Here is a 24,153-nt window from a genome sequence, read left to right on the forward strand (position 1 = left end):
ACACTTTACAACATGATGTAGAAAAAAATTAGTAAATGCTATGCGTTTTGAGTTTTAATCAATTTATTTATTTATTTATTTATTTTTGTGGGTCATGGGGCTTGTACTCGTCTGGGCACTGTCCCTAAGCTCTTTAGCTCAAGGCTACTGCCCTATCCCTGGGCCTGGGTGTTGTCCCTGAGATCTTCAACTCTAGGCTACTGCCCTACCCTTGAGCCAAGCCCCACTTGGTATTTTCTAGAGGTTAATTGGAGATGAGTCTCAGGTCCTTTTTGTGCCTCGGCTGGCTTTGAACCTTGATCCTCAGATCTCAACCTCTTGAGTAGCTAGGATTATATGCACGAGCCCCGTGCTGGCTTAATATTCATTTTATATTGCAGAGTTGTCCAATATTTGTTTCCTTTTCTTCTCTGTTACTCAGACTTCCTTTTCAGTCTCACATTTTTAGTGTCATTGAGTCCTTTGCCCTTGCTGTGGTGTCTGCAGAACACATTTTTTTTCTTTTTTACTTTTGTTGGTCCTGAGGCTTGAACTCAGGACCTGGGTACTGTCCTTGAACTTTCTCAAGGTTAGTACTCTTACTGCTTGAGCCACAGTACCACTTCTGGCTTTTTCTGTGTATATGGTACCAAGGAATTGAACCCAGGACTTCATACTCCCTAGCAAAGCACTCTTTAATATCTTTTTTTTTTTTTTTTTTTTTTTTTTTTTGCCAGTCCTGGGCTTGAGCTCAGGGACTGAGCTCTGTCCTTGGGATTTCTCAAGGCTAGAGCTCTACCACTTGAGCCTCAGCACCATTTCTGGCTTTTTCCTATGTATGTGGTACTGAAGAATCAAACCTGGGTCTTCGTGCATGCTAGGCAGGCACTCTACCATTAGGCCAAACTCCCGGCCCCCTCTTTAATATCTTAAACAACCATTTTTGTCCATTATTTAGACCTTATCTTTTTTTCATATATTTTTTATTGTAATTAATAGAAGGGTTACATTATATTCACCAGATAGAAGGTGCATTACTTCACATACATTGATACCCTTTCTCATGTCTTGGTCCCCATTTCCCTCCCCCTTTAGACCTCATCTTACATACAAGGTATGTAGGTTACTTTAGATTTATTCATGATCATAGATGTATTCATGATCATAGTATTCAGTGAATGGATGGGAGGGCTGTTCTGGGGCTTGAACTTTGGGCTTGGGCAGTAGGTATCCCGAGCTGTTTTGCTGTAGATCATGCTCTACCCACTTGAAGCTCCACTTTCAGCCTTTGGGTGTTTAATTGGAGATAAGAATCTCACAGACTTTCCTGCCTGGGCTCGCTTAGAATCACGATACTCAGATCTCAGCTTCCTGAGTAGGTAGGATTACATGTGTGAGCTACCAGTGCCCAGCAAGCGATTTTATCTTTAGCAGCTGATTCTACCATTGGCCAGGGAATGGCACTACTGTTTTCTTTTTCTTTTCTTTCTTTCTTTCCTTTTTTTGGCAGTACTAGTACAGCATCTTTCACTTGCTATGCAATTACTCTACCACTTGAACCATGCCTCCAACCCCCATTTGTGTCTTCATTTATAAACTGAAGGAAAAGACTACAAGAATTGATATTTTACAGTTATCTGCTATATGTGATTGATTATTTTATGTTTATGAAATACTGTGTTGATGGTTCAATGAAATGAAGGTAAATGTAAAAGTGTATTAACCACAGTTTATGTTTTCTCTTAGGAATAACCTTCAATTGATATTCTCCTTATACAGAATACATATTTTCTCTTCTGTGTCTATGTCTTTTTTGTATGGTTCCTGCATTAAAGGCTAGTTCTAGTACCCTTATTTGACAGGCCATGAGAATTTGTATCAGTGACATCCCAAGTTGGTGTTATAGCTGAATTGGCTACATATCTTGATTAGATATTTGGTAAAGAGTCAACTAATGAAAATCTTAAGAAATAGAGATCAGCCTTGATCCACATTTTGATCATTATAAAGAATTCACTATTAAATGTGAACAAGTTTGGTCCATGAGTGTTGTTCAAAACTTAGGAGTCTAATCATAAGCTCATCAATTTTTCAGTATCATCTTGGGGATATTAGTGCACAGAATACAGAAGATTCATCCACAATACTTTACAATTTTTAATGAGTTTTATTTTCCCACAGTGAAAGTGAAGTACATACAGGCAGGCCACATATCTCCTAATTCCATTCATAGGCACTTGTGATTTGGGGTAAGACCAAATTTAAAACATGAAAAGAAAACACTTTAATAGGGGAAAAAATCAGTTTTCCTAATGTGCTTATTAGACTAAAACTCTTTTTGCCCAAGATTTTCTGTTTGTAAAATGCAAGTTAAGTGTGTGGCTTAACTTGTATCTGTTGTCTTTATTCTTACATATACCGGCTAGATTTATACCGGCTAGATTTAGACTGGGGAAGAATTCTTGGTTAATTCATTGGCACTCTAGCTGAGTCAATCAGTAGCTCTACTTTTGGTAGTAACTTCCAGACTACATAGGGATAATTATCCCTGAGTTCTATGGTTTTTTTCCCCATCATGGTACAGAATGATATGCTGGAGTTAGATGAAGACATGGCTCATAAAACTTAGGGGAAAAAGATCACATGGGAGGAAAAGGAATAAAAAGATATAAGGTTAGACTGATTTCTCAGAATTGACTTTTTGTGTATATATGTGCCAGTACTAGGGCTTGAGCTCAGGGCCTAGGTGCTAAACCAATCCTTTTGCTCAGGACTAGTGCTCTACCACTGAGCCAAGCTTTATGGCAGTTAATTGGAGATAACTGTCTCAAGGATTTTCCTGCCTGGGCTGGCTTTGAATTGTGATCCTCAGCTCTCAGCCTCTTGAGTAGTTAGGACTATAGGCATGAACCACTGGGGCCAACTTGACTTCTTTTTATTTCACAATTTCACAGAAAATAGCCAAGATATTGTGTTTTAACAAACTACAGTTAGAGTATGCACAGTAGATACTTTTAGAACATTCTACAAATGAAAAGCCAATTTCCTTTATACAGATAGTAATACTGCAAATGTTCACCGTAGGTTTGCTACAAAGAAATTGCTACAATTGGTGATTCCAATACTTTAATGAGAGTTCATACTGTAATAACCTTTATTAATTAGTGAAATATATAATTTAAATCTGGGTAAGAATATTACAAACCTCTAGTGCCCATCATGATCCTTTTTTTCCTTTAGATGTATATGTTTTTCTTTTTTTCTTTTTTTTTTTGCCAATCCTGGGCTTGAGCTCAGGGCCTGAGCACTGTCCTTGGACTTTCTCAAGGCTAGAGCTCTACCACTTGAGCCTCAGCACCACTTCTATGTATGTGGTACCAAGGAATCGAACCCGGGTCTTCATGCATGCTAAGCAAGCACTTTAACCACTAGGCCAAACTCCCGGCCCGATGTATATGTTTTTCTATTGTCAGCATTTAGTTCATACAATAGCTTGAGATTGATAAGCTGAGAGTGCCCAAAAGGCATATTTGTGTAAACTCAGATAGTGATAGCTACTTCTCAGAGATGTAATTTGTGACTTGTCTTTCCAAAAGGCATTCCTCTTATGGAAAACTGCCTTATGGAAAGTCTCCTGTGGAGCCAGCATTAGCTTGAGAGCCAGAGGAAATGTTGATGGAGGATGGTCTAGGTCTTCTGTCAACATCAAGAACTTAGGTTAATAATAGTACAGCAGTGAACATAGTTATGCATGTGTGTCTGGTCTTTAACTTACATTTCGAGCAATTGGTGAATATTGTGTGAATTATTTGACAACTTTTGGTCTCTGAGTGTATTATCTTTATAAATGAATATCAGATTTCATTATTCACCATAGCCAACATATACAAATAGCCTAGATGAGCCTCAATGGAAAAATGGATCAAGAAAATGTAGTACATATATACAATGAAATTTTATTCATTCATTAGAAAGAATATAAAATCATCTGGAAAGAGATAGATGGAGCTATAAAAATTATGTTAAGAAAATCAGGGCCAGAGAAACAACATGCATGTTTTCTCTCACATATGGAAGCTAAAACTAATTTGTATGTGCACAAGCAAATAAATATGGGGCTGCATACAAGTGTACAATGTATTAACACAAATGTATTAACTTAAGCATGGTATTTTGGGGGGCAAATTCAAATGGTATAATGCCTTAGAAAAACGAATTCACAGTTCAACAAAATGAATTCCAGGAAACTGGCATTGAAAGCTTGAGATGGAGGACAAGGGAAGAAGTATAGAAGAGAGGAGAATGCATTCATAATACATAGCTTATGGAATTTAAGCAGTTGAGGGAAGGAGTGGGACTGGGAAGGATGGAGGAGAATGATTCGTTGATAATTAGTTCATGAGATGAATGGTTAACTCCTTTATACAACTACTTAATGAAAATAAAAATATGCTTCAAAAAAAGAAGGGTAGGCAAGTTAGGATACTCAAACTAGAATTGACATGCTCAGTTAATTTAAAAATATAAGTTTCTCTTAGTGCTTATTAAATATGACTGCCAAAAGGATGACAATGATCAAGACACATTGTATTCATAAACTGCTTTGTTGAATGGAAAGGAAAAAAGAAAACCTAGGTTGAGAAAATCTGGTACACTCCTGCATGTCACTGCTTTCTGAAGCAGCTGAAGAAGATAGTTTATAGGGAAGGAAGAAAGCAACAATAAACTTTTGTATTTGGGGGGAGGGGGGATTTAAAACAGAATGAAACTCCTTTGATCAGTTGATAATTCATTTTGTTCAGGATCCCCTATTTAAATGCTTCAGTTTGTCTTCTGGTATTTGAGAAGGCTATTTTAATCAGAGATTAGGCCTCAAGAGACTAAAGAAGACTTGAATAGAAAGTGAATGTGATATTGAAAACTACTGGTTTTTTTTTTTTTTTTTTTTGGCCTTTGGAGTCTTAAATATTTTGTGACTGAAAAATAAAGCAGCAGCTTCTTCCAGCTATCACAGGATTCATTAATGCTGCTAAAATGAACCTTCAGCATTGCCTAGTTCAGAACATTTTAAAAAAGATGGTCCAGATTTTTTTTTTAATTGACAAATAACATTGAAGTTGAAGTGCACATGACTTTGAGACTTTCCCAGTGAAAAGAGCATGCCAACAAGCATCCTGTTATGTGGACCTCAGTTATGTTACACATTTCACTGCCCAGGTGAAATACTCTTTTGTACTGGTACTGGAGCTTGATCTCAGCACCTAGAGCTGCCCTTTAGCTTTTTTGTTCAAAACTAGCACTCTACCACTTGAGCCACACCTCCACTTGTAGATTTTTGGTGATTAATTGTAGATGAGTATTACAGACTTTCCTGCCTGGGCTGGCATAGAACCATAGTACTCAGATCTCCACTTCCTAAGTAGCTAGGATTATAGGTGTGAGGCACATGTGCCTAGAATTTGGTTTACAGACTAGCAGGGATCAAGGTTACACTTCCCAATATATTGTCTTCACCTCTTCTCATCAGACTTTGTGGTGACAGAGTGTATATCAAAAGAAGCAGTGTATCCTTGCCATGAAAAGGTGGTGTGGTGACAGAATGTATATCAAAGAAGCAGAGTATCCTTGCCATGAAAAAGTGGCATGTGGTGTCTTTGTGAGACTGTTTAAGATGCACACAGGACATCATTTATCTCCCCAAGCGGTATCAGTTGAAAGTTTAAGGAATAGTACTTCAAATTACACACCACATGGGTACTAAGAGCAGAGAGAAATTGCTAAACCATATGCTTGTAAATGCCATCTCTTTCCTCAAGAGAAAGATCATTTATATTTTGCAATTAAAGAGCAGAAGGTCTTTTTCCCCATAAAGGCTCTTCAGTCAGGAAATACGTGGGGCAGAGAAGGCTTCCCAATGTTCAAGGACTTACTGGCATCTCTGCCTTGTGAAACTTGTTCTTCCACTATTTCCTGAATAAGCTGAGAGAATAAACTTTAATACTAAAAGGTGTAGTTAGACCTTGTTAAATTAAATTTTGTAAACAGTTTTGTTGAAAGCGAGCTTTAGCTAAGGAAATAGATATTTAGGTCAACAACTTGTTTTTTCTCTCCATAAGAGACTAATGTTGTAATATATCATTATGTTGTGAGGTACATATGGTACTCTCATTTTTATTGATGGGTGTTGTTTATTATTTTGGTTAGAGCAATAGGTATGGGCTTCTATCTGCATATTAAACAGGCAGTAACACTCAGTATTTTAGTATTGATGATAATGGCTTTTTTGATGTTTAATTTTTAAATTTTTGATGTATTTGAGTCAATGAAAGTCAACCAACCAAGAACAGCTGTGTAGTTTCCTTACTGTCCCTAGAATAAATCTGTATGGGAGCCTAGTACTCTCTACAAATCATGGTATTATGATACCATGAGAGATACCATGACATAAAATTTTCTGGTTGAAACATGGCTGTTCTCTCTTAGACTGAGCCCTTCTACTCCCCCATCCCCCACCCAGGGGAGGAGTTTAAGCAAACAGATGACCCTTGTCTTCTCTTGCAGGCATCGGCAAATTTATTTTTTATTTATTTATATTTAATTATCTTTAGTGTAAAGGGGTTTAATTAGGTATGTCCTTTTGTGAGCACTATGCATTTATTTTCCTTTTTCTTTTTCTTTTTTTTTTTTTTTTTGGCCAGTTGTGGGGCTTTAACTCAGGGCCTGGGCACTGTCCTTGAGCTTTCTCAAGGCTAGTGCTCTACCACTTGAGCTACAGCACCACTGCTAGCTTTTTCTGTGTATGTGCTATGAGGAATCAAACCCAGGGTTTTATACATGTTAGGCAAGTATGTTACTACTAAGCCACATTCCAAGCCCTAGTTGGCTGTTTTTATAGTAGCATTCTGGAGAGAACTACCAAAGGATTCCATGAGAATCTTAGTCATTTGACTAGGGCAATGTTCTTTTAGACCCAAGGACTATCCAACTGGGACTCCACCTTTTAATGGTTATCACTCCTGGTGACCAAGACTGTAATACACAAACCCTTGTGGGACAGAGCTCTTCTAAACCATAGCATGTACCTGAAACAACTGTTTAAGTCAGTGACACTTTTCCAGGCTACCTATTAAAATCACTTCACAGTGGTGATTCTGATGCCTTGGCCCCATTTCAGATCAGTTCAGTACAAATCTGGTGAGTGGGACTCAAGCATCCTCTTTTCCTTTTTTTCAGAAGCTCTCCATGTAGATCCAGTTATAAGGCAGGCTTGTTGAAAATTACTGGTTTAATTTAAATTATTTTGATATACCAATAAAATTGTGTTTATTCCACACTAAGTGGCTATTTTCTGTATTCAGTAATATTCTCTTTATGACTCTACTTGGAAAACTATAATTAAAATGTAAATTTAGCAAAAATGAAATTGTATTGAAAAGAGAAGATCTGGGAATCTGTTAAGATAGATATTTACATATGTGGTATTAATGTTTATGAGACATGAATTGAAGAATTGTTAGTTCTTCTGAGCTTGTAACTGAAAATCAGTCATTGTTTATCAGGATTATTTAGTCAGTGGTTTGAGACTTGGCTAGGATTTAGAAAAATCATTAAGACAATATATTCATGAGTTATACACATGGTATCCCTTCACCTACGAAAACGGAGTCTGTTTAGAGATATGTGTTATTGAAATAGTGGGTGGTAATGTGAGCATTACTGTTGAGAAGAATGGAATTTTGAAGTTAGGTGTTAGTAGCTTTCAGAATTTTATGGTCAATGATAGGAAATAGTCGAGTTGTTTTGAGCATCAGTTGGATAACCCAGGAAAAACAAAATGACAACAACTCTGTTTGATCCTTTGTCAAGAGTTCAGTTAGTTCTTATATAACTGAGCACTGTCTTAAATTAGAGTAGGCAGGATTGGCAAACTGGCCTGTGGGCCAAGTTCAACTATTTTCCCAGAAATACTTTTATTGGAACACAGTCATGCTCATACATTTACTTATAGCCTGTGGCTGCTTTTCAATTTCAAGGCAGAGATGAATAGTTGTGGCAAAGGTTGCATAGTGGACAAAATCTAAACTATTCTCTAACCATTTGCAAAAAGTTGGACAACCTCTGTTAGTCTATTGCAACATGTGTCCTTTTAAGCTGCATTTGATCTTTTATATATAAATGACCAGATACGAATGATACCATTTTTGAGGATTTTCAAATTGAGCCTGCAGTTGAGGGAGAAATGAGTAAGCTCCCTGTCCTCTTGAGGACTCTACTGTAGGGGACCAGCAACTTTACTCACTTGCCTGGGGTGTGTATCTCCTTGTCCAGCTTATCCACTATGTCCTCCCACCCGTCTTGAGGAGTGGGCATGTGATAGCAGGCACCTATGGGAAAAATCTTCACTGAAGTTGCAGCACAGAACTTTTTTACACACCTTGACTAAGAATGGATCTGGATATAGAAGTTTAAAGACTAGAGCTGTTTATTAATTCTGGTCCAAATAGGAAGTTAAAGAAGGTAATGGGCTGTTGGTTGGAGAGAGCTTATCTAGCTCAGATCTGCTAAGTTCTTTGCCACAGAGAGCTGCCTAGGAGCTAGCTGCCAGCTACTTCTGTCTACCTGGGGTACTTAAATGCTAGTGAAGACTGCCTTCTACTTGCTGGGTTCCTTATACCTGGAAAAGCAGTACCTGAAAATAAATGAGAGTTGAAGCTAAACCAACCAGCCAGCCTTGCTTCCCTCCTTCCCTCCTTCCTCCTTCTCTCTTTCCCTCCTTTTTCCTTCCCTTCCCTTCGTTTCCCTTTCCCCCTCCCTCCCTCGCTTCCTCCCTCGCTTCCTCCCTCCCTCCCTCCCTTCCTTCCTTTTTTTTTTTTGTCAATCATGGTCTGGAACTCTGGGCTTTGGTATTGTCCCTGAGCTCTTTAGCTCAAGGGTAGCACCCTACCACTTGAGCCACAGCACCACTTCTGATTTTCTGATTGGAGATAAGAGTCTCATGGACTTTTATGACTTTGCTGGCTTTGAACCGCCATCCTCAGATCTCATCCTCCTGAGTAGCTAGGATTACAAGTCTGAGCCACCAGTGCCCAGCCGCATTTTTAGCTAAGATCACAATTCCTCTTTTTTTCTTTTTTCCTTCCTCCCTCCCTCCCTCCCTCCCTCCCTCCCTCCCTCCCTCCCTCCCTCCCTCCCTCCCTCCCTCCCTCCCTCCCTTCCTTCCTTCCTTCCTTCCTTCCTTCCTTCCTTCCTTCCGTCCTTCCTTCTTTTTTGTGTCCTGGGGCTTAAACTCAAGGCCTGGGCACTGTCCCTGGGCCTCTTTGTGCTTATAAGGCTAGCACTCTACCACTTGAGACACAGCACCACTCCTAGCCTTTTCTGTTTATGTTATATTGAGGAATCAACCCAGGGCTTCCTGCATGCTAGGCAAGTATTCTTCTTCTAAGCCACATTCCTAGCCCCACAATTCCCCTTTCTAACACATAGAGCTGTTAACTTTTGATCCCTTGACTTTGCTACTTTTGTAGAAAGATACTGCATATAAAGTAAGAAATTGCCAATCAGTGAAAGAAGTCATAATGATGTTCTGGTAAACAGTAGTGTCAGAGATACACATTTAGACTAATCATCTTTCTGTTTTTTTGTTTGCTTGTTTTTTGCCAGTCCTGGGGCTTGAACTCGGGGCCTGGGCACAGCCCTTGGACTTTCTCAAGCCTAGAGCTCTACCACTTGAGCCGCAGTACACTTCTGGCTTTTTCTGTGGATGTGGTACTGAGGAGTTGAATCCAGGGCTTTGTTCATGCTAGGCATGCACTTTATCACTAGGCCACACTCCACCTCCCCCACTTTTTTTTTTTTTTTGTCGGTGTGGGGTTTGTGCTCTGGGCCTGGGCCCTAACCCTGAGCTCTTCAGCTAGGGCTAGCATACTACCACTTGAGCCACAGTACCATTTCTGGCTTTCTGGTGGTTAATTGGACATTAGAGTCTCACTGACTTTTGTGCCTGGGCTGGCTTTGAACTGCTATCCTCAGATCTCAGCCTCCTGAACAGCTAGGATTATAGATGTGAGCCACCAGGACCCAGCTTGTTTTTATTTTTGAGATAGAACCTTACTGTGTTGCCCAGGCTATCTTCAAACTTAAGATCCTCTTGCTTTAATCACCAAGTGTTGGGATTAGATTTTTATACTACTATGCCTAGCTGTGAAATTTTCTTGATAAAAATGTCAGGGTAGTTTTTCATTTGAAATAATTAGGGTGCTCCTATAAACTTTCATTAATAAATGCTAAGTAATTTTTAGGACTGCAGAATTTTTTTTTTTTCTGGTCCGGGGGCTTGAATTTTGGGCCTAGGTACTGTTTCTGAGCTCCTTTTGCTCAAGGCTAGCACTCTACCACTTGAGCCACAGTATCACTTCTGGCATTTTTCTATGATTAATTGGAGATGAGTGTCATGGGACTTTCTTGCCTGGGCTTGCTATAAACTGTGATCCTTAGATGTCAGCCTCCTTAGTCACTAGAATGAGTGACATGGTGACATGAGCCACCAGCACCTGGCTGACTGCAGAAAAAAAAAAAGCACCTGGCTTTTTCCTATGTGATACCAAGGAATTGAACCTGGGTCTTCATGCATGACAGACAAGCATTCTACCATTAAGCCAAACTCCTGGCCACTTTAGAGTATTTTAAATAAAATATTTAAAATTATTTCGGACCCAAGTTTCTTATGTAATATATGATTATTTCATTTGTTGTGATTTAGGCTTAGATCTGTGCCTGATAAGACTTTACCTCGGTATAATTGTACTTAACCTTACTAAATTGCTCTATGCTAAAAGAATATTTTGCTTGTTGAATTTTGTTTTTCTGATCTACTTAAGGAATATGAGACCTGTGTTTGGTCCAGCTTTCTAAACCATGATGGTTCCAAGGGTTCATAGTATGATAAGGCAGTAAAAGGAATGGCATTAATGAAAGCAGTTCAGTTACTTAGAATAAGGTTAATCAAGGCCAGGAGTTTGGCCTAGTGGTAAAGTGCTTGCCTAGCATTCACAAAGCCATGGGCTTGACTCCTGGGTACTACATCCACAGAAAAAGTTGGAAGTGGTACATTGGCTCAAGTGGCAGAGCAACTAGCCTTGAGAAAGCTCAAGGACAGTGCCCAGGCCCTGAGATCAAGCCCTAGGACTGCTCCCCCCCCCCCCAAAAAAAGAATAAGGTCAACAAAGAGACTGCTCATTTTGGAGGTTGAGAGAGGAAGATTGTTAGTTCAAGGCCACACAGTGAGATTCTGTTTTAAAAAAGAAAAGAAAAGAAAAAACAAACCAAAACATTAACGCTAAACTTTCTCTTCTGTAAAATTTCAAGTATATTAAATGTTTACTTGGCTTTGCTTATGTTCTGTGTTTTTTTTTTTGGTGGGTCATGGGGTTTGAACTGGGCCTGGGTCTTGTCCCTGAGCTCTTCAGCTGAAGGCTATCACCCTACCCTTGAGCCAAGCCCACTTCTTGTTTCCTAGAGGTTAATTGGAGATAAGAATCTCACTGACTTTAGTGCCCTGGTTTTGAACCTTGATCCTCAGATCTCAGCCTCCTGAGTAGCTAGGATTACAGGCGTGAGTTACCAGGCCCAACCCCAGCTTTTTTTTTTTTTTAATGCTCTCCCTGTTCTCTACTAACTCTCATCCTTTCCTTTTTAAATAGGTCAGTGACTATCGCCTGTTCCACAAGATGAGTAACAGCCATCCACTCCGCCCCTTCACTGCAGTGGGGGAGATTGATCATGTACACATTTTGTCTGAACATATTGGTGCCTTGTTGATTGGCGAAGAGTATGGAGATGTCACATTTGTTGTGGAAAAGAAACGGTTCCCTGCCCACAGGGTAATATTAGCTGCCAGGTGCCAATATTTTCGGTAAGTACAGTATTTTTTTCTGAAGATTCAAGTTGAAAACACTGGTATTTTCTATGAAGAATGTATAAACAAGCATAAGAGCAGTTCTTCGATTTCGCATCTGTAAAAATTCCGTCTTTGTTGACTTCTTTTTTTTTTGAGACTTACCTTAGAATTGAGAACTTAGTGTAAATGGTCAACCATTTTTCAAGGTTTGAGGAATATTTCTTAGGCTCTTACCTTTACCTTCTACTCATAGTAGATGACTAATGTGATTTATACTGATCTTCTAGCAGATAGACTTCTGGTTATTTAGGTAAGCTGCTCTTCCAAGTAGCTAATGGACATGTATGCCTGAGGTTTGGTACCTGTAAGTAAACTAAGACATGCAATTTGACATTTCCAATTATTGACTGAAACTGAGTTTCATAGCTCTTTTAGAACTAAGACAAAACAAAATATTTTTATTCTTAATAAAAAAATACCACTTATACACAGCTATTTGTCACTCAGACTTAATTTCCAGAGTTATAAATAAACTGGTCTCTTAAGTAAAAGTTTTATGTAATATTGGCTAAAAGAGAATTGTCAGTAAATTACTGCGTGATAATGTAACTTTTATAATAACCCTTTTTCTGTTTAGTAGAATAAAGATGGTTTGTAGAATCATAGATTTGTCTGGAAAAGTTGATATCTAAAAGTAGAGATGGCTATGGCTTAGAGAAAATTTAATTTGTGTTTAGTGAAAACTACAGTTTGGCCTTTTAGAATCAGATCTAATTAAGACCGCAAAACAATAGTGCCTACCTGAAGTCAAATGTATCGTTTGGAAATGTGTTTTATAGCTAGAACTTCTGTAGTATTTTGTGAGAATTTCTAAAACTCTTTTGAATACATAAAATGCTATAGTAAGTAAAAGAACTTGTTTTCTTGTTACTTTTCTACCAGCTTTTTTTTTTGGGGGGGTGGGCAGAAGGGGAACATGGGGCTTGGATTCTGGGCCTGAGCATTGTCCCTGAGCTCTTCAGCTCAAGGCTACTGCCCTACCCTTGAGGCACAGCTCTACTTCCCCTTTCTAGTCAGATCTTAACCTCCTGAGTTGCTAGGATTAGAGGCATATGCTCTTCAGCTCAAGGTTACCAGCCTACCCTTGAGCCAAGCCCCACTTCCTGTTTTCTAGAGGTTAATTGGAGATAAGAATCTCACAGACTTTAGTGCCCAGGCTAGCTTTGAACCTTTATCCTCAGATCTCAGCCTCCTGAGTTGCTAGGATTGCAGGCATGAGCCACTAGGCCTGGCTTTCTTTTCTTTTTTTTTTTTTTTTTGGATATTGGGGATCAAATCCAGAATGTTTCACTTGTTAGGCAAGCACTTTGCTACTGAGCTCATCCCAGCCCTTTAGCCAGCTTTTTAATTTCTGACAATCTTAGGGAGAAATGGCATCTAATCGCTTGTTTTGATCTTATTACATCATCATTCATTTAGAGTTGTGCTTGAAACTGCATACAAACCTTTGACATCTTTATATTGGTTTCTGTTGTTTCTCTCAAAATATTATTTCTATCTTTCTATTAAATCTTGGAGGCTCAAGATATCTCATTAATCTAATTGATTATGAAATAATAGTAATTATTATAACTAGTTATTATTATTACTATTATTATTGGTCCTGGGGCTTGAACTCTAGGCCTGGGCACTGCCCCTGAGCTCTTCAGCTCAAGTACTCTATAACTTTGAGCCACCATGGCACTTCCAGTTTTCGGGTGGTTACTTGCAGGTAAGAGTTTTATGCCTGGGCTGGTACTGAGATTTGAACTCAGGACTTCATGCTTGCTCGGTAGGCACTTTGCCATATGATTTGTGCCCTAGGTGGCTTCTTGATTTCTCTACAGAAAGTAGTCTACAGACTACTTTTTGTTTCTCTATTTGGATCTTTGTGTCATTAAGCAGATTTATGTTTAAATATTACTAATAACAATGATTTCATGTATTTTGTAGCCAACGCTGTTTGAAATTTCCCACCTGTATTTCTTCTCTTCTGATGTGCAGAGCATTACTGTATGGTGGAATGCGAGAGTCTCAGCCTGAAGCAGAAATCCCTCTGCAAGACACTACTGCAGAAGCATTCACAATGCTACTTAAATACATCTACACTGGGCGGGCAACACTGACAGATGAGAAGGAGGAGGTGCTGCTGGATTTTTTGAGCTTGGCTCATAAATATGGATTTCCAGAGCTGGAAGATTCTACCTCTGAGTATCTCTGCACCATACTCAACATTCAGAATGTCTGTATGACTTTTGACGTTGCCAGTCTGTACTCACTTCCCAAGTTAACATGTATGTGCTGCTTATTCATGGACAGAAATGCTCAGGAGGTCCTCTCAAGTGAAGGTTTTCTCTCCCTTTCCAAGGTATATCATGGTCTGAAAGTAATTACTTTGTCTTTTCAGTGACAATACAGCACTGAGATTACCTGAGATTAAGAAAATAAAGATTTTTGGTATTAAAGAGGTTATCTGCTACTTTTGCATGCAGGAGTTCTAGATTGTTTTCTCCTCTCACTGTCCCCTGCCCCAAGTACTGAGTTTGAACTCAGGACTTTGAGCAAGCTCAGTGGTGCTACCCAGTCTGGCTTTGAACTGTGATCCTTTGGAGTTCATGAACAACTAGGGCCTGACTTGTTTTTCTTTACTTTTTGTTGTTTTTTCTTCTTCTGAAGTGGCAACCAGCCAGAAAAATTGTCTGAATGTAAATAATATCCATGGTTGTGTAAAGTTTTACTGATTGATCATGCATGTGTTGGGTTCCATCATAACTGTTTTTTTTATCCTTTTCAGGCGGCACTTTTAAACATCGTGTTACGAGATTCATTTGCAGCCCCTGAAAAAGATATTTTCTTAGCCTTGTTAAACTGGTGTAAGCACAATTCAAAGGAAGATCATGCTGAAATCATGCAGGCTGTTCGTTTACCTCTGATGAGCCTCACTGAACTTCTGAATGTTGTGAGACCTTCGGGACTGTTGTCTCCTGATGCTATTCTGGATGCTATTAAAGTACGATCTGAGAGCCGGGATATGGACCTCAATTATAGAGGCATGCTCAGTAAGTTCCTATTTTCCTTCATTTACTAAGAACTTTTTTTGTTTGCATTTTATGCCATTCTCAACTACAGAACTTGCTGGAGAACCATAGTGCTTGTATACATGGCATACAGAAAGCTCTGAACATATAGCCCTTCTATAGTCTTCTATTGCATGTCTTTCTCTGACATCAAGTTCATTTTTCCTGAGCTTGAGTAGCTATTACAGACCTCAGTAGGTATTTCTTGCCACCCCAGAATGGATTTCTCCAATTGCTTTGCAGAATGTTAGAAAAAGACACTTTCTTGAAAACTTTATTTTTGTGTTAATGCTTTACCTCCCTTCTTTCATCAAGCAAGTACTAAGGCCATGCTACATACTTATTAGGTAATATAAACCTTGAAATTCCAAATAACAGACACAATAGAAAATATTAACATAGCATTCTAGCACGTTATGAGTTTTTTTAATCAGTGAAAATAAAGTAATTACCACAAAATGTTTACTGTGTATTGAGAATAAGTCCTGTATGACCATGTAATTTTCAGTCCTTTGAGGTAGTACTGTTTATAATTACATTTTATAAATGAGGAAAGTGAAACACAGAGAAATTAGATAGCTTTCCCAGTGTCACACAGAAATGAGATGTTCAGAGTTGAACCTGTAGTTTGTCACCAGAGACTGTATAATTTACTATGAAACTATGCTGTATGTGTATAAAACATACTGTACATCTTTGAAGTTTTAAATTTTATCCTGGATGTAAAATATAGCTCCTGTGGTAATTTAAATGTAACAACATTCAAGAGGGGTACATGTTATGGAAATTCAGAAGGGAATGCCTTAGAATGCCTGAGGGTGATTTCATGTAGGTTATGAAACTTGAGTTTGGTTTGAAAGAATCCAAAGCTTGGTGAGTTTCAGCTGTAAAGACTGATGAAATTAATGGACAGAGGTTTCAGTATCTGAGAAACCATGACCAGAGTATCTTGATTACAACAGCATCAGTTCCAGCTCGCTGTATATGTGGTACCCAGGAATTGAACCCAGAGCTTCATGCATGCTAGGCAAGCACTCTACCACTAGACTGTGCTCTCAGCACGTCTGATGGGAATTGCTATATGATCACATTGTTTTAAGCTTTTTGCTTGTCTTTGATCCTTGAAGGCAGAGATGATCTTTGTAGGTCTTATTGATCTTTGTATTGTGGCCATTTAACACACAGACTAGCATATAGCAGATACTGATTGAATGCTTGGCAACATCCCCCCCCCCCCAAAAAAAAAGCCCCGAAACAAGACTGTAGAGAAAGGTTTAATAGAAAGGGGATACACATTGCTATTGCTTCAGTCAGATCAAAGCTGGAGATAAGGAGTTGAAACCTGATTGGGTTAGCTCAGGGTTTGAGAGAGATTATATCAACCAATGGTTTGAGTGAGTTTGCCTGTTATCCCAGTGACAGAGGGAAGCACAAGTAGGAGGATTGTCCAGTCCAGTTTAGGCATAAACCAAGACACTACCTTGAAAATAACCAATGTGAAAAGGAGCTAGCAGCGTGGGTCAAGTGATAAAATGCCTGCTTAGCATGGCTCTTAGGTTCCAAACCACAGTACCACCAAAAAGACAAAAAAAAAAAAGAAGGATGAGTTGAAACCTGGACCATAATGTAGAGAAGAAAGACAAAACAAAGTATGTGAGTTGGAGAAGACTTATACCAGTTTCCTTAAGGTAGAGAAGGAAGTGTTGGAGAAGCAGGAAGATAGCTTCCAAGTAAGACAGATCATTCCAAAGGCTAATCAGAAGAGATCATTCTTATGTGGAGGAGTGGTTAATGGGGTCATGCTGCTGGGAGGACTTTTGGATACACATTGTGGTGAGTTACTGAGTACTTTGGTAGGCAGAATCATATCCTGATGATAGGATTTGTTAACTGGGATGAGAAGCAGTAGGAAAGTAGTATGAGATTTACAGAGAACAGATTGTAAGAGGTCAGAATTGAGATGTTGCTTGTAGGTCAGCTTTGGATAGAGTGGGAGACCAGAGGCTATAGAAATAATAAGATGAGTTGTTAATTTTAGACTTTACAAATCCTTTTATGTAACTCTCTTTCCCTTTCCTAATCTTACCCTGTGTCTGATTTGACCTGCCGAAATGGTCCTAGAAGGGCATTGATTGAAGGGATGGGCTTGGGATATGGCTGTAGGAGTGAGATATTTTGGACACCTTACATAATTACTGTGAGTTCAGAATTGATCAGCTAGTTAGTATAGGTATAAGCCTTGGGTTATAATTAACCCATGAGATTATTTATGAAAGGAATAATCAACTAGTTAAGGTAATTGGCTCTGGAACATTAAATTTACTGTGATAAATTTTTATTTATTTTGGAGTAAGTCATAGAGCCAGGGAATAGATTTTGAAAATATTCAGAAATCTTTTATTGAACCTCTAAACCTAAGTAATGACTAAAAAGCAGGACTTTTTAAATATTGACTTTTAAAGTAATTGACTAGTGCAATCAGTAGTTCAATACTAAGGAAGCCTAATTATTTCCTAATGGTTATGATTTTTCTTTTTCTTTTTTTTTTGGTTGGTTGTGGGGCTTGAACTCTGGGCCTGGGTGTTGTCCCTGAGCTCTTCAACTCAAGGCTACCACCCTATGCCTGGGCCTGGGCATTGTTCCTAAGTTCTTCAGCTCAAGGCTCTTGAGCCACAGTGCCACTTCTGGTTTTCCAGTGTTTAATTGGAGATAAGAGTCTCAAGGTCTTCAGTACCGGGCTGGCTTTGAACCGTGATCCTCAGATCTCAGCTTCCTGAGTAGCTAGGATTACAGGCATGAGCCATGGTGCCTGGCTATGATTTTTCTTTAAAGACAAGTTGTTTTAAAATAAGGTTGTATAAAATATTCATACATTCAGATGGTTCCTTTTTTTCTTTATAAAGGTTGGGGTCAGGGAGGACTAACATTTCAAACCTTGTTCCTGGGATGATGATTTGGAAAGATAGATCTATTTATTTTGGATATTTTTTTTTTTACCAGTCCTGGGGCTTGAACTCAGAGCCTGGGTACTAAGGCTAGAGCTCTGCCACTTGAGCCATAGCACCACTTCTGGCTTTTTCTATATATGTAGTACTGAGAAATCGAACTCTGGTCTTTGGAATGTAGGCAAGCACTCTACCACTAGGCTATGCTCTCAGCCCTTATTTTGGAATAGTTGACAAGTTATTTGTTCATTTTTTTCCCCCTCTTAACCTGGGAGTATGTTTAGTATGTTGAGAACCATTTATGGAATGCAAAGTATTCCTCTCTTGAACTATGGGCAGAGATACTAATGCTTTTACAGCTACATATCCTGAAGTTTTACTAAACTACAAAGATTTTCTTCCCCCTTGCAAAAAAAAAAAAAAAAGGATCCAGAGAATGTTTTTAACTTGAGTGATAGTTGATCCTTTATATGTATGTGTAGATAGATGGTTCTTTGTGTGTGTTTAGATAGATAGAAAAAAAAAAGATAGATAGATAGACATTTATCTATACAGCTGGGGAAAGGAATTAGCTTAGCTTTTAGTGAAATTATTTTTTCCTACATTATTTGAAATACCTACATTATTTGAAATACCTATATTGTTTCTTTCTTTTCCTTTTTTTTTTTCTTTCCGATCTGTCATGGGGCTTGAACTCTGGGCCTGGGCGCTGTCCCTGAGCTCTTTATTTGAAGGCTAGTGCTCTACCACTTGAGCCTTAGCGCCATTTCTAGTTTTCTGGTGGTTAATTGGAGATAAGACTTTCTCCAAGTTTCTTGTCTGTGCTTTCTTTGAACCACAGTCCTCAGATCTCAGCTTCTTGAGTAGCTAGGATTACAGGCGTGAACCACCAGTGCCTGTCCCTGCATCATTTTCTTTAGCATTTGGTTTTATTTTAGCTATGGTGGTAGTTACGTCTTGAATATTAATGCTTTTTCTGTGAAGGCTGAGTTGTACTTTGTTTTGCGTAATTCATACTTTACACTTTGAGAAAGACAATAGTAGTTTCTGGTTTCAGCCTGTGTATAGTAGAGAACTTATCACAGTTTCTGTCTTCAGAATTTTTTTGTTGAGTACATGCCAATGTACTGCTAAGGAGAATTATTGGTTAACTGTGAGTGTGTGAGTGTGAGAGTGTGTGTGTGTGTGTGTGTGTGTGTGTGTGTATCTATCCTTTTTTATTTATGGTCTCTTTCCATAGTTTCTCGTACTCAGGCGTGATGCTGTATCATAGTTGGTTTCCTTGCGTTGGCTTCTGCTACACTGAGAGTCTTAAAGACTATACCTGTCTTTTTGCCTATGATTTCCAGTACCTAGCATAGTGCCCAGATCTAGAATTTGACTAGATAAATTCATTTTTTTCTCCTCCAACAAGACAGTAATAACAACAATGAACCTTTTAAAATTCGGACTTCTTTTGTTACTCTACCTCCCCAACTATTGTTTGTTGTGATGGGGAAATGTCATCTGTTAACTAGATGGTTTATAATTTGTTTATTAGGGGGTTTATAAATCATCTCTAAGTGTTTTTCTGTGAAGACTTTCATTGTCTATAGATGTTCTCATTGCATTAAAAAGCAAACTACTAAGGGAGAGTCCTGTGATGAACCACACACAGAAGGTAGCTTAAGACTTTTCCCCTCCCCTTAAATACTTAGGATAAAAGTCCATCTAGCTCTCTTTTTTTCTTGCTAAACTAAACTGTCTACAGTTACTGAGGACTGGACTTTGCCTTATGAAGGCAGAACTTATTCATAGATTTTCCTATCTGGATTCTTTTTTGTTGCTGTTGTGCATGTTTGAGTACCAGTATTGTCTAAGGGGTAAAAAGGTCTCCAGAGAGTGAGGATATTGGGGAAAGGTAGGACAGGACAGGGGCTGTTGAGGAAGTCATTTGTAGTGGGGAGTTTTTGGAAAAGAGAAAGTTGGGAATAGATATGATTTGGGTTACAGAACTGGGTAAGGAGATTCTGGTGGGCAGCCATGGTGTGCACCCAAATAATGCATCAGCTGAATGATCATGTCCATATATATATATAATAGTCTGAATAAGGACAATTAAGAACATGAAACAATAAGAAAAATGTAAGATGATTAGCTCAACACTACTTAGGGTTTCATACCAGATAGCTAGGGGTAGGTACTTTGATTTTTCTTATCTGCCTAATGATTAACTTGTTTCTGCTTATCTGTAGAGCTTCAAAACTCTTTTCCCCCTAATAGTTGTAAAATGCATTACAAATTTTAAGTGCAAAGAAAATTACAACTGCTATCTATTATCTTGTTTAATCCATACCACCTTGTATTTTTTTGTTTTCTTACTGATAGATAATATGGGAATACTTATAGTTTGTACTTTCTCCTCCTCCTCCTCCTCCTCCTCCTCCTCCTCCCCCCCTTCCCCTCCCCCTCCTCTTCCTCCTCTTCCTCTTTTCTTTTTGGTCAGTTGTGGGGCTTGGACTCTGGGCCTAGGCACTGTCTCTGAGCTCTTTAGCTCAAAGCTACTGCCCTACCCCTGGGCCTGGGCATTGTTCCTAAGTTCTTTTGCTTAAGGCTACTGCCCTACCCTTTGAACCACAGTGCCACTTCCGTTTTTCTAGTAGTTAATTGGAGATAAGAATCTTAGGGTCTTTAATGCTGGGCTGGCTTTGAACCTCGATCCTTAGATCTCAGCTTTCTGAATAGCTAGGATTACAGATTTGAGCCACTGTGCTTGGATGGATGTTTTATCTTTTTTAAATTCTTAAAAATTGTGATTATGAACCAGGTGCCAGTCACAAATGCCTATAATCCTAGAGACTCAGGAGGCACAAAAGTCCACGAGATTTTTATCTCCAATTAACGATCAGAAAACTAGAAGTAGTGCTGTGGCTCAAGTGGTAGAGCACTAGCCTTGAGCTGAAAAGCAGTGCCCAGGCCCAGAGTTCAAGCCCCAAGCCCCCAAAAAAATGTTATTATAAAAGTGGTACTTTCCTTCCCTTGTTCTCTCACAGTTTTTCTTTCCTGCCTTAGAGTTTTTTATGATTTGATTTTTTTTCAGGATCACTTTTCTTTCAAAATTCATAACTTAACTGTAGATTTAAAAACTTAGAGTTATATTTTTATCCAGTAACATAGTCACATTCTAGTTACCATGAGAGCATTTCCACTTATAATGTTCTTCATTTTGAAGTGAAAGATACTCTCAGGGAATGCATCTCAGGGAATGCATCTATCAAGAATGACTAGAAAAGTTCTTAAGTATTCTTGAAATGAACTTCAGGAGAAAAGAGACTTGTGGTAGAAATTCCATTTCTATTTTAGACTTAGTTATAATCGTTTGAAACTCTTGTGCCTAGTATATTATTCCTAGCTTGATAAGTTTTGATGCTGAAAAAGTTTATGTTGAGAAAAATCAAAAGGTATCATCAGTTTCTAAATCTGGAATGTGATGCTCCTCTCTGAGCAAAATATATAGAGAAGAGGGTTTCAGTAGCCAGCATTGACAGACTATGTTTCCACATCTTATACCAACAATGAAGGAAAAATTTTATCTCTTCTTTTTTTAACCAAGTAGCTATACATCATTGGTACCTGAAAAGCACAGCTTTGAATCTGTTTCTTGGGTGTCAGGAGGGCAGAGCCTGTCTTGTATTTCACCAAGTTATTCCCAATACCTTGCATAGTATGGAATGAGTGTTATAGAAAGGGTACAGTATGTAGTACTTCAATATACATTACCTATAGTGTAATTTTTATGAGGTAGTTGGGTAATTTTTTGTTTCTTTCAGATGAGAAAGCAGATACAGAGAGACTAAGAGACTGTACACAAGGATAGTGAGTAATAGAGCCTGAGTTTCAAATCTAGATTTTATCCAGCTGTTTCATATGTTCATTGCTTTTAGAGGAAGGTAGAGTTTCTGAAGAGGGAAAAGGTCTGTTCATTCTACCAGAAACTTCGTGAGGGTGAGTAACAGAGATAATTAAAAATAGGATCCATAGGGTAGAGTACTGGGTCCTGATCTTAGCTCTGCTGTTTGTGTGTTGCCTGATCTTGGGCAGGTAAGTCCATGGGGTTTTCCTCTACTCTCACTCCACTTCTGTGAAATGAATGCATGAAATAGTGGTACTGCACTCAAAGGATTAAGTCAAAGGATTTAATGTTGTGAGGTGCTCAGGGCAGTGGCTGTGTAGCACAATAGTACTTATTATGGAAGGTTGGTTAAGCTGGAGGAATATGGGTGATTATCATGAGCTAATCGACCTTAGAAAGTTAGAAATCTGTATCACTTAAGCTTCTGATGGATGGTAATAAGTTGAACATGACTGAAGTTGTTTTTGTTTACTTGTTTTAATCTTTTGCTAATTACTAAAACCCCATCAACTCCACTTTTTCAGCTACATTTATTGTCTTCTTCTGGAGCCACTCTGTCTGTCCTCATTAAAACTTTTTTTTTTTTTTTTTTTTTTTTTTTGCCAGTCCTGGGCTTGAGCCTTGGACTTTCTCAAGGCTAGAGCTCTACCACTTGAGCCTCAGCACCACTTACGGCTTTTTTCTATGTATGTGGTACCGAGGAATCGAACCCGGGTCTTCATGCATGCTAGGCAAGCACTTTAACCACTAGGCTAAACTCCTGGCCCCAGAAAACAAGGAGCGCAGTCTCCCCGTCGGGGAATCGAACCCCGGTCTCCCGCGTGACAGGCGGGGATACTCACCACTGTACTAACGAGGACGACGCCTCCTCATTAAAACTTATTTTTCAGCCTGGTGTGGTGGCTCACGCCTGTAATCCTATGCCTGTAATCTGAGGTTCACGGTTCAAAGCCATCCTGGGCACTAAAAAGTCTATGAGACTCTTATCTCCAATTAATCATCAGAAAACTGGAAGTGGTACTGTGACTCAAAGGGTAGGGTGGTAGCCTTGAGCTGAAGAGCTCAGGGACAATGTCCAGGCCCACAACCAGGGAAAAAAAACCAAAAACCAAAACAAAAAATCCCTACACATTTTTTCCCCTTAAAATCTAGTTTCCCCCAAAATATATAATGATAAATTACTTACAGTCTTTTTCCTAATAGCCTGCTATAACTTATACTTTGTCCCCTGCAAGGCACATAGCCAAAGTGTATGAACCCTGAGAATTCAAAATATATTTACAGTTTATAAATTTTCATAGTTCTTACTATACACACATATATACACACAAATACATTTATATATTTAAATATACACACACATGATGAATCTTACCTACTGAGGAGCCTGAGATCTGAGGATTGTGGTTCAGAGCTAGCTCAGGCAGGAAACTCCCTGAAATTCTTGTCTCCAATTGACTGCCAAAAAATCTGGAAATGGAGCTATGACTCAAAGTGGTATAGTGCTAGCCTTGGGCACAAAAGCTCTAGGGACAGTGCCCAGGCCCTGAGCTTAAAGACCTAGGACTAGCACAAAAATAAACTGTCCTCATCAAACTTCTGTCACTCCCCCTTTACCTCTCTTCCCCCTTCTTAGCACAATTTCAGCAGGTTTCATTGTTCTATTTTCATATTTGTTTTTTTCCAATTTATTTTTTTATTGTATAGAGGGGCCACAGTTACATTCGCCAGACAGAGGGTACATCACTTCTCACACATTGGCACCCCCTCTCATGTTTTTGTTCCCATTTCCTTCCCCTACTCCCTTCCAATCATCTTGTTTTTCCCCTTCCCTTTCCTATTTCAAATAAACAAATGTATATACAGTATATCAGGTAACAAAGTCAGATACTGTAACAATATGAGATTAAAGGGCAATAAAAGTAAAGAGAAATAACATACTACATTAAGAACAACAATCACATAAAGCTCTTATTTCCACATCCGGGAGACCCTTTCATTTAGCCTCATCCTATATGGCCTTTATGTATCTAGATTTTGAGCTATTGCAGTCCTCTGCCAGGAGAGTCCTAGGTTTGTACTAATTATTACAAATATGGAAAACCATTGAGCCTATGATCCTTTGAGTCTCACTTACTTCACTTAATATGATTTTTTTTCCAAATCTTTCCATTTCCTTACAAATGGGGTGATGTCATTCTTTCTGATGGCAGCATAGAATTCCATTGTGTATAAATATCACATATTCATGATCCAATCATCTACTGAGGGGCATCTGGGTTGGTTCCATATCTTTGCTATGGTAAATAGTGCTGAAATGAACAT

General features: G+C 38.7%; 1 protein-coding gene and 1 non-coding gene across 2 annotated transcripts in view; one reads left to right on the forward strand and one right to left on the reverse strand.

The window, feature by feature from the left end:
* The window catches only part of Btbd9 (BTB domain containing 9), a 338,683-nt gene that overhangs the window by 10,000 nt on the left and 304,530 nt on the right, over positions 1-24,153 (forward strand). Inside the window, exons 2-4 of the mRNA XM_090355745.1 lie at positions 11,679-11,890; positions 13,919-14,282; positions 14,709-14,973. Coding sequence (XP_090211871.1) covers positions 11,706-11,890; positions 13,919-14,282; positions 14,709-14,973 — 814 coding nt within the window. The 5' untranslated portion in view covers positions 11,679-11,705. The remainder of the gene's footprint in view (positions 1-11,678; positions 11,891-13,918; positions 14,283-14,708; positions 14,974-24,153) is intronic.
* On the reverse strand, positions 22,616-22,687 carry Trnad-guc (transfer RNA aspartic acid (anticodon GUC)). Its single transcript has one exon. It is a non-coding gene; the product is annotated as a tRNA-Asp (tRNA).

The sequence above is a fragment of the Megascapheus bottae genome, chromosome 22 (genome assembly GCF_031878675.1).
Source record: "Megascapheus bottae isolate mThoBot1 chromosome 22, mThoBot2.hap1, whole genome shotgun sequence".
NCBI classification, from domain to species: Eukaryota; Metazoa; Chordata; class Mammalia; order Rodentia; family Geomyidae; genus Megascapheus; species Megascapheus bottae.